Source organism: Octopus sinensis, unplaced genomic scaffold (genome assembly GCF_006345805.1).
Source record: "Octopus sinensis unplaced genomic scaffold, ASM634580v1 Contig15949, whole genome shotgun sequence".
NCBI lineage: Eukaryota > Metazoa > Mollusca > Cephalopoda > Octopoda > Octopodidae > Octopus > Octopus sinensis.
The window spans coordinates 10,001-22,500 of NW_021834019.1; the positions used below are offsets into that span (position 1 = coordinate 10,001).

General features: G+C 33.5%; 1 protein-coding gene across 1 annotated transcript in view; it reads left to right on the forward strand.

Moving 5' to 3' along the window:
* LOC115230626 overlaps nt 1-12,500 on the forward strand; it is a gene marked incomplete at its 3' end in the record, with an annotated part of 45,699 nt that overhangs the window by 9,184 nt on the left and 24,015 nt on the right. Inside the window, exon 2 of the mRNA XM_029800765.2 lies at nt 3,875-3,925. Coding sequence (XP_029656625.1) covers nt 3,875-3,925 — 51 coding nt within the window. The remainder of the gene's footprint in view (nt 1-3,874; nt 3,926-12,500) is intronic.

The window sequence follows — 12,500 nt, forward strand, 5'->3', positions numbered from 1 at the left end:
TCGTAGGATCGCGGTTTCGATTCCCAGACCAGGGCGTTGTGAGTGTTTATTGAGCGAAAACACCTAAAGTTACACAAGGCTCCGGCAGGGGGTGGTCACGAACACTGCTGTACTCTTTCACCACAACTTTCTCTCACTCTTTCTTCCAGTTTCTGTTGTACCTGTATTTCAAAGGGGACTCTTTGTCACGCTGAATCTCCCTGAGAAGTACGTTAAGGGGGTACACGTGTCTGTGGAGTGCTCAGCCACTTGCACGCTAATTTCACGAGCAGGCTGTTCCGTTGATCGGATCAACTGGAACCCTCGTCGTCGTAACCGACGGAGTGCCACTGTTCATGCGCTTTTGGCTACTTTTCTTGTGAGTTGTAGTGTACCTGGGCAGTAATGTGTACAACAATTTTCATTATTATTACGACCATTTTATTATATACATGTGTGTGTGTACATGTATGAATACGAGTCCGTAGATATATACATATATGAATCCATGTGTAGACAAACAGACAGACAGACAGACAGACAGACAGACAGACAGACAGATAGATAGATAGATAGATAGATAGATAGATAGATAGATAGATAGATAGATAGATAGATAGATAGATGCATGCATCATTTTGTAGAGAACTATCAAGCAGAAAATCGAGCGAAGGAAGCATAATTTCTGTATACAATTTCCCCCCACACACACACTTCCCTCTCTCTCTCTCTCTCTCTCTCTTTCTCTCTCTCTCTCTCTCTCTCTCTCTCTCTTTTTCACTCCACTGAATACATTCACCGACCTGGTGGCGCTGTTAAACCGATGACGTCCAGATATGTACCGCGTTAAAGTCATTTGCTATTGGTAGCAAACTTTTAATTTTTCGCATGGAAAATTATGTCAGGCTTATGATTGTATCATTTTGGTGGTCGGTTAATAAGTCTCAAATTCCAGACTATTTTTCGAATTTTCACTTTCTGAGGCTTGAGGACCTAAAACTGGGTGGCCAGCCGCGTGTATGATTTAACTTTGCTTCATTGTTGTGTCTCCAAATATATTTTATAGAAACTTAAATAGGATTTTCTCTCACAATGTGGTGTATTATTTCATATCTTAGGAGAATAGTTTCCATCTGTTATTATCTCAGTATGGAAGTTGCAGCTATTTTACGGTCTCCTAGTCAGTGAAACGGCGTGGCTTAAAGGTCCGGGTACACAGCTTACGATCGTAAGGCCATGAGTTCGATTCCCAGGCTGCGCATTGTGTCCTTGAGAAAGGCATGTCTCTATGTTTTCACTGTTCTCTGTATGTTCAACTGACTAAATTAGAATATGGTCAATATTTCAGATTATACGTTGTATAATTGCTGTTTATTACACAGACAACAGATTGAGGAGGCAAAATGCAGGAGAAGAAAGGAGCGTCTTCAACATCCTCGACCTGCACCGAGTTCTGCCCACGACTCTTTCACCACCGACTTGGACTCCAAAGTCACTTTCGGCACAAACATCAGCCGAGGAGACAGGATGGAGACTGACGAACCCAATGCTCAGATACGAGCTGGAGCCGACGATATTACACATTTCTTCTTTGTTAATAATTCATTCCATTTACATTTCGTTTCAACTCGCCTCCTTCACTTCTTCTTTACACTTCAATCACCTGAGACTCCTAGATTTGATCAATATAAATAAATAGATTTACTCCTTGTTTCTCTGGGATAAAGTAAGTGATGTAGACCGTTCTGATGAGACCCCCAATAAGGGTCAAAAATTGATTAAGACTCTCTCTTTTTCTTACTCTTTTACTTGTTTCAGTCATTTGACTGCGGCCTGCTGGAGCACCGCCTTTAGTCGAGCAAATTGACCCCAGGACTTATTCTTTATAAGCCTAGTACTTATTCTATCGGTTTCTTTGCCGAACCGCTAAGTTACGTGGACGTAAACACACCACCATCGGTTGTCAAGTGATGTTGGGGAGACCAACAAACACACACAAACATATACACACACATACATATATATATACATATATACGACCGACTTCTTTAAGTTTCCGTTGATCAAATCCACTCACAAGGCTTTGGTCAGCCCGAGGCTATAGTAGAACACACTTGCCCAAGGTGCCACGCAGTGAGACTGAACCCAGAACCATGTGGTTGGTAAGCAAGCGACTTACCACACAGCCACTCCTGCGCCTTTCATCATGTTTCAATCTACGGAGAAATAGATACATTTGTTGTTTGTTAGAATGTTGACTAGCTAGACTTACATGTGTATATGAAAGAGTATTTCTTTTAGTGAAAGCGAGTGGTTCAAAAGTTAAGGAATTCGGCTCACAATCGTAAGGTCATGAGTTCGATTCCTGGCCGCGTGTTGTGTCCTTAAGCAAGACACTTTATTCCACGTTGCTTCAGTTCACTCAACTAGCAAAAATGAGTTGTAGCTGTAATTCAAAGGGTCAGTCTTGTCACACTGTGTCACGCTGAATCTCCCTGAGAATTACGTTAAGGATACACGTGTCTGTGGAGTACTCAGCAACTTGTACGTTAATTTCATGATCAACTGAAACTCACTGAGTGCCAGTCATTTTTTGGTTATGCAAGAATATGTCGGTCGAATATAAAAGAAGTATTCTAATTCTTAGTATTTTGAAAGCTTTCAATGAACAAGTGGGCATTTCTAAGGATATATGAAAGCATTTCTGAGCGTTTTATTTCTGTTGGTTTTTAAGAATTTTACATATATGTCTTTCTGTCTGTATTTGTCTCTCCCCTGTCACCGCTTGACAACAGGTGTTGGTGTGTTTACATCCCCGTATGATATCGATAGAATAAGTACTAAGCGTAAAAAGTAAGTCCAGGGGTCGATTTGTTCGACTAAAACCCTTTAAGATGTTTCAGCATGGTCGCAGTCAAATGCCTGAAACATTTAAAAGAACATATATATATATATATCAGCTGTATGTGTAATGAAAGACAGGATGATCATGGCTGGAGCGCTTTTTACTGACCTGTGGTTAATGTACCACCGCAACAACAGCATTATAGACAAACCAAGATAGGCTTTACATGGTCACTCAAAATGCCAGAAATAACAGTCAAATCTCTGTCAGTTGACACCTTACCGTGGATACAAAGCACAATGTTGTTCGAGAGAAAAGATGAGATGGCCATAGCTAGATTGTCTTTGCTCATTTGTCTGTTCAAGTTGAGGCCGGACCAAAATCTGGACGACTTTATCAGCGAAGCAAACAGATTATCAGATGTTTCGTCTGTGTTGGTGTTTCTCGTTTATTTTTGTTAAATGTAATGACCTTCATCAGAGTTCGTGAATGTGTCTAGTGTAGATTTAGGGACATCATGTGTGAGTGTGGATGTATGTCTGTGCATGCGTATAAAACTCTAATGCAGTTATTTCCGTATATATTGTCCACATCATTCGGACATATTGAGCTTCAGCACCCATTTAGATTACTTGAGGAAGCTATGTATATATAATATATTATATATATATATTCTATATATATATATATATATATATAATATAGTATATTTATATATATATATATATATATATATATATATAATATATATATATTATATATATATATATATATATAATATATTACGTATTCTATGTTTGTTGATAAACGATACTTAATCGGCTCGTGAAGAAAACTGTATACAGTATGTTTCCTGCCGTATTTGCAAAATATTCATAAAAGTATCCCATATATATATATTATATATATATATATATAATATATCTATATATATATATATAGATATATAATATATATATATTATTATATACACACACACAATTCACATCTTCATCGGCACCGAAGGTATGATAGTATTATATAAATATATTTGCATCATACTTCTTACAGATGTAAAGCAGCCCGTAAAGATTCTTCGAGAACAACTCATTGGTTTTTCAGGTATCTTCGTGCTTTTGTTCATATTATCACGTGATTAACTCTTAACTAACTCCATTTAACTATTTCTAACTGCCGGCTTCTTATCATCGCTATCTTCTCTTCACCACTCTTAGCTTATCATCGCCACATTAAACCATTAATTACCGCTATGTAACGTCTTAATGCTTCTATGCAATACTTTCTTTGTAACACCACAGAATAAATAAAGGCTTAAATTGAGCACACAGGCAAAAGCGCGCGAGCGCGCAAACACGCACACACCCACACACCAACACACACGATTCTCAAAATATATGGGAATAAAGGTTTATGCAATGAACTAGGAGAGCGCATATTAAACTTGTTTTAGTGTTATACAACTTAAAACAGAATCTTAGCAGAGTAAAAAACATATGAAGTGAATATATATATATATATTATGATATAATATATATATATATATATATATTATATATAATCTATATATATATGCATATATGTATGTATAGGTAATGTGTTATATATATAATAGACATATATATACATGTATATATGTATATATGTATATAGATATATACATGTATGTATGTATATATATACATATATTTATATACATATACATGTATATATATTATATATATGTATATACATGTATATATATATATGTATATACATGTATATATGTGTATATATATATACATTCATGTATATATCTATATATATATACATATATATACATGTATATATATATATATATACATGTATATATATACACACATGTATATATATATATGTATATATATATACATATATACATGTGTATGTGTGTATATACATGTTTATATGTATACATGTAGATATAAAATTTATGTAAGTCTATTTAAGTATATGATTTAAACTTATAAAACAAAGTTCAAGAAATTCAATTGTATTTTTCGTAAATGGAGGAGATTAGATGTTAATACGGACTGAAATAAATTTTATGCATACAGCTATACGATCGTTTCCTACAAAAATATAATAAATTCGTTTCAAGAATCTGGAATGTCAAAAAGCATTCATCAGTAGCAAAAATTAAGGAAAGGAAAAAATCCGAAAAGACATTAGAATTACATAGGTATGGTGTTCATTAAGAACTATATGGGTGTATTTGTTGAATTTGTTTTACAAGTTAAATTATATACTTAATATACTTATATACATATATGTATATAAGTATAAATATATCTATATATAATATATATCTATATATATATATTATATATATATATGTACAAGAAAAAAGCAACAAGAATGGATTAGTTGTTCAGTACAATTGTTCATACGAAGAACAGCTTTATTAAAAGCTGCAAATATTGCAGCAAATACAAATGTCCCGTATTCATCAGCCAAAACACATATGAGTTTTCCAACGTTTGGAAACTCATATGTGTTTGGCTGATGAATACGGGACATTTGTATTTGTTGCTGCTTTGCAAATGCAATATTTGCAGCTTTTATAAAGCTGTTCTTCGTATGAAACAATTGTACTGAACAACTAATCCATTCTTGTTGCTTTTTTCTGTTTATAATCACCCCACATAATTTATGGTTAATACCATATAGATTTCTGGTGCATCTAAGTTAAGTACCGCATGTGAATCATTGGAACTCACTTGAATCTTAATTGTTTTTACTGAAATATATATATAATGAGAACAGAAATTAGATGTATATATATATATATATATATATATATATATATATATATATATATGGCGGTGCCCCAGCATGGCCACGCTCGTGAGCTGAAACTAGATAAAATAAAAAATAAAATAAATAAATATATATATATATTATATATATAATGTCTGTTCTCTTTTTCATATGTTATATCAATATGCTATAAATCGATTTGATTTCAATACCTTGCAACTCCCTATTTTGTCTGAAGGTGTATTATATTGATGACGTCTAATAGCCTGAAATATGTCCACATTTGTCCCCTACCTACAATGTCAGGCATTTCTTCTCCTAAGAATTTACTCTGAAAATTTAAAAGATTATTTCCCTCACCCTACCCAATCCTTTACTATGAGAGCTGCTAACACTTTCCTAAGAAAATGCAGCATCTCCTGTTACAGATATCAAAATTCATTCAATAGGCGCATTTCAGTTATTTCCCTTGGTTAATTTATTTTCAATTATATGAATTAGGGTGTAAAAGTTATTCGCATCTGTCTATGCAAAAATCTACATCAGCACAAACATAGCGATTGGTATCATATGTTTAACGTTGCCGATTATTCAAAAGATTGTAAGTCAACGATATATGAGAAAACATATTCTTAAATACATCAAAATATGATTTGTCATTCAGATTATAGGGTTGCCGAAAAACCATATGAAAATTCCCGCATTAATCCATTCAACCATTATAGCATAAAACGTGATATATCCATCTATTTACATGTAAAAAGAAGTGATATAGTTTTTTAGTGAATGCGTGTACATATAATATATAATATTATAATATATATATATATATATATTATATATATATATATATAGTATGTATATGTATATAATATATATTATATATATATAATTATTATATTATTATATATATATATATATATTAGTATGTATATTAGTATGTGCATATAATATATATATATATATATATATATATATATACATACACACAGACAACAATAGATAATATGTATGAAGAAAATTATATCTTTATTTTAGATCATACCTTAAACCCCAATAATTGAATATATATATGTATATGTTAATGCAATTGAAACAATTGTTGGATTTTTAAGGTGTGATCTAAAATAAAGAAATGATTTTCTTCGTACATATTTCTAAAAATCCTGCATAAGGATTGTTGGATTTACCTGTAGTACGTGAGGATTTACCTGAGATTTGTATTCTACATACATTTTCTGGTATCTACTTGTTGGAAATTTAACCTTCTTCCTTTGTACTCAGTGTTTGCTTGACATACATATATATATATAACGTCAGGACGTTATATATATATATGTATGTATGTATATATGTATGGCTGAGCAGCACCAGTAACAGTTAAGCTTCGTGCAATGGCCATACTCGATAACGAGGGAGCAGCCATAATATATGTATGTATTTATATATAAATATATAAAGCAATATATATATATATATTATAATATATATATATATATATATATATATATATACATACATGCAAGGAATGCGACTGATAAGGAGGTTTAAGTGTTGAATAATGTCTGTATATTTTAAGAATCGTTTCTTTTTCATTATATGATAATTTTCCAAACTATGGTAAAAGTTCTTTATATGTGAAATAAACTATTTTCACCAGTTGCTATTGGAAATTCCTCAACAGATATCGATAGTTGTGTCTGCAAGAATTTACCAATACCGATTCTTGTTCCCGATTTCAAAAGACTGTCGCAAAATGTTATACATTACCGTAAGACAAAGATTATAATTTCTGGAGTCATTGATGTAGGGAGACAAGCGTTCTATGAAGACGCGACTGAATATACTTAAGTCTGTTATAATCCTTTAAACGCTCGATATATTTAGAAACTGAAGGAGCGAGGCACCTATTTAAGTGTGTGTATGTAAACATATCCTACGAAAGTTATTTTCTAAAGGGATCTTCAAAATCTTCAGTATCTTAGGACAAACAGGCAAATAGACATACAAACAGACAGACAGACAGATAGATAAATATATATTCCTTGTGTGGGGGGATCTTGGGAATTGGATATTCAAACATTAAAGTGTTTCATATAAGTATCTCTGAGTAATAAACTCTAAAACAGTGCTGGTTTCCTATTCCAACCATTGTACATTCTTTTTCATTGACTTATTCTCTCATCACGACATCGTTATGTATGTTGAAGTTTATGCTTCGCTGATGAGATTATGATAAAACCGAAACACGTTTATATTTTCCAGTAAAATTAAAATGATGTTGGGCAATGAATAATGTTGTTTTTCTTCAAGCTATATTTCTAGTTACATTTTTATGGAACTCTACTAATTTAGGGTCATAACGTTATCTACCTGTTATTTCTAACTGGTGTGAACCCTTAGCGTAGTCACAATTGTAATGCTCTTTGACCTGGGGCTAAACAACATATTCGCGTACATAAACAACAGCTTTTCAGAGACTTTCAATAAACACGAACCAATATATATATATATATATATATCACCGTGATCACCGTGACCGGCCAGACTATCAGATGTTGCTACAAATCGCTGGTCCCAATGCGCTTCGCATTGTTTTAGCTTTCAAATGATGCCACCCTGCTGGCTAAGCGAGCAGGCCAACAGGAGAAAGAGTGAGAGAAAGTTGTGGCGAATGAGTACAGCAGGGATCGCCACCACCCCCTGCCGGAGCCTCGTGGAGCTTTTGGTGTTTTCGTTCAATAAACACTCACAACGCCCGGTCTGGGAATCGAAACCGTGCACTACGACGGCGAGTCCGCTTCCCAACCACTGCGCCTCCACACACACACACACACACACAACACACACATATATATATATTATATATATATATATATAGATATATATATATATATTTATACAGAGAGGAGGGGGGGAGAGAGAGATATATAGATATATATACATTTATATATATAGTTGGAATTATAAAAAAAAAAACAAAAGACAGGTGTATAAACAACGAACAGGGAAGGTGAGAAAGTCTTTTACGTTTCGAGCCTACGCTCTTCAAGAAAAAGGAACGCCACAAAATAAACAGAGATAATAAGAAAAAATACATAATTAGAGAGAGAATAAAAGCCAATTCAAATATATGTGCGTGTGTATGTATATACATATCTCATTTACAAGTTTCAGCTAATGGCTGAGGCCACGCAGAGGCACTGCCTTTAATGTATTATATTAAAGAGGAAACTATACACAACATTATATATTATATATATATATATATATATATATACGTATTATATATATTCACAGACAGACAGACAGACAGACAGGACAGACAGACAGATAGATAGATAGACAGACAGACAGATAGATAGACAGAGATAGACAGATAGATAGATAGATAGATAGGATAGATAGATAGATAGATAGATAGATAGATAGATAGATAAGGGAATTTCACAACGGCTTCTTACTTAGTTTTCTTAATAATGATAAAATATCAAATTTACAATTGAAGGAGTCTTTATTGCAGACTCACAAACCTGTAATAGGATACGAAATGAATAAAACACATTTCGCCGACAGACACACACAGCTCACACACGCTCACTTACGTACACTTACGTACACTTACTCTCTCACATAGACACTGAGTACAATACGCTTTCAGAATTCTTCCAATAAACTTCAATAACATATATACAAACACAGAAAGTCATACACACACATACATGAAAACACAGATACACGCTCTTATATATTAGTGAAAAATCTCATACTTAAATTAACATAAATATATAAACACATACAAAAATGTGCTAATGTGCCGTCAAAAATGACGATTAGTTGTAGTATTTTATATATATATGAGGTATAAAATGAGTACATAATAATCACACACACGAACATTCACTCATATACTCACACAGAGTTGAAACGCTGATTTTTCCCCCCTTCTTTCCTTATTCATCTATCACCCTTCCTTTCTCTCATTGCTATTATTTTCTCTCACTCCCTCTTAATCAGGACCATTACTCTCACTACTTCTCCTTCACTGTATTACTATTTTGTCTTCTCTAACTTCACTTATACTACTCTTTCTCCTACTCCGTCCCACTCCTACTCTGTGACTTTGGACAAATATATATATATATATGATATATATAATATATATATATATATATATATATATATATATATATTACATACATACATACCTACATACATACATACATACATACATACATACATACATACAAATATATAAAAACACATGTTAGGATATATATATATATATATATATATATATACAATCCCAAATTCACACACATAAACCTATAGATAATTTTAAAAGGTATAGATTCTAATTCATAAATAAACACATATAAACAAAAATTTGAAAATCAAATGAAAAACAAAATGTTATATCATTTTTTCTTCTCAGTAAAGACTATACTCGTATGTGTGTACATACACACATACATACGAATATATACATATAAATACATGCATATAAATATATACAAATACGTAAGTATATACAAACACACACACACAACACGAGTGTGTGAGTGTGTGAAAACTCGGAGAAAAGCGAGAACAGCGTACAGACAACTGACAAGATATATATGCGCCGACCTTAAAGATACAGGACAACATGGCGACTATGCAGAATCCAAACTCGATCGAAAGACGCAAAACGATATTAGATCCGCCATTGGTTTACTGTTATACGTCTTTTACACACTGGCGTTTACTATGTTCAGTGCTGAGCAGTAAACTATACAACAAATACCATCGTAAAATAATCACCATCATCGCTGCCACTACTACACCTCCATACAACGGAAGAAATAAACTGACAAAGAAATACACTTGAGAGATTCTCTATCAATAATCAATGAAGGATGGTAGTCGTATGGGCAAGAGATAGATAGATAGAGAGAGAGAGGGGGAGAGAGAGATAGACACGTCTGTTTGTTTATCTATCTATATAGATAAATATATATACATATATAAGTACATATATATGTATATATATATATAGGCATATATATGTATGTATGCATATTTGTGTACATATGCATAAATACACACATATTTGTATTTGTATATACGTATATATAACATTGTGTATATGCTTGTAAGTTTTCGTCCTAAGATAGCGTTGTTTTCGATTTTCGTTTCAACATTTGTTGCTGTAGTTGTGTCTCTCACATCTATGACTGCTGTTTTTTTTTGTTTTGTTGTTTTGTTTTTGGTTTTTGTGTGTGTGTGTTTTTTTGTGGGGGGGGGTGTCTTTTCCTCCATTTTAAACTCTGTGTTGTTGAACTCGCTGAAGGTTTGACCAACATACAACGACCGAATGAAAAGAATGGCGTCGCTTATATTTATATATTTATTTAAAATAGCTGTTCTTGTTTCTATTTCCGAATTTAAGGTAACTATATTTACCTTCTAGATCTCCAGAATTCTCCCTCTCCGTCTATCTCTCCCCTTCGGTGTTTCTCTGTATCATTCCCTTAACAGGAACACAGATATATAGAAATACATATATGGGTAATTAGGTGAGCACAAACACGCACACACACACATATATTTATATATATATGAGCGTTACATTCCAGAAATTCATGCCGTAACATGGAATTACATACCTAAATAGAATTAATTTTGCATATAATGGAATCGTATGTAAAGCATTTTACATGAGAATGTGCGTGTGGGTGTGTGTGTAATAAGAAATATGCTTTCCAGCTTCACGGTTCTAGGTTCAGTCCCACCGTGTGGCACCTTCTACTTTTGCCTCCGGTCAACGAAGGTTTTGTGTATCAATTTGGTAGACGGAAACTGAAAGAAGTCCATCGTATATGTACATGTGTGCGTGTGGGTGTGTGGGTGTGCGTGTGTGCGTAAGCGTGTTTGTGTATTTGTCCCGCACCACTGCTTGACTACCAGTTTTGGTTTGTTTACAGACCCTTAAATTCGGGATTCAGTACAAAAAAAAAGAGACCGACGGAATAAATACTAGTACTGGGGTCGATTCGTCCGACAAAAATTTTTCAAGGCAATACCCCAGCATGGCTGCAGTCTAGTGACTAAAACCAGTAAAAGAATAGCTATGTACACCTAGCTATCTAAAATCCATTCTTATATAAACATGCAAACAAATATATATAGTTACACATACATACATATAAATATACTTTTCTACTATAGGCACAAGGCCCGAAATTTTGGGGAAGGGGAGCCAATCAATTAGATCGAGCCCAGTACGCAACTGGTACTTAATTTATTGACCCCGAAAGAATGAAAGGCAAAGTTGACCTCGGCGGAATTTGAACTCAGAATGTAAAGACAGACAAAATACCTGTAAGCATTTCGCCCGGCGTAGTAAAGTTTCTGCCAGTTTGCCTGTATATAAATATATAAACAGTTGGCCTGTTTATATACATATATAAACAATTTTGTATCAGGCTCGCCATCTTTAATACGTGTCATCCCACAACTTTTCCAATGCCATAAAAGTATCCCCAACGAGCCGTAAAACCACTGCGATCGGACAGTTCGAGTCCCCATCCCAATCTAATAAGATAAATCTCCACCATGGGCGTACTTTTAGAGAAAGCATATACAGAGGCAATTATAAAATTCTCTTAATTTATAATTTTAGTAATCTATGTTATCGCTGTATATCAGAAAAATTTCTTACGATTGATAATTTAATTGTTAGATATATTAATAAAACTTCTATGAGAACATACGAAGACTTTTGGCAAAAGACTGTTCATCTCATCTTCATTCTATCGACCAGCTCCAGGCTAGGATAATAACTAATTTGATTCTTAAATTCTGCTGCAAAATGTATTTCCGGAACTTCAGAATCGTATCTCGGTTTGTTTATGAAATA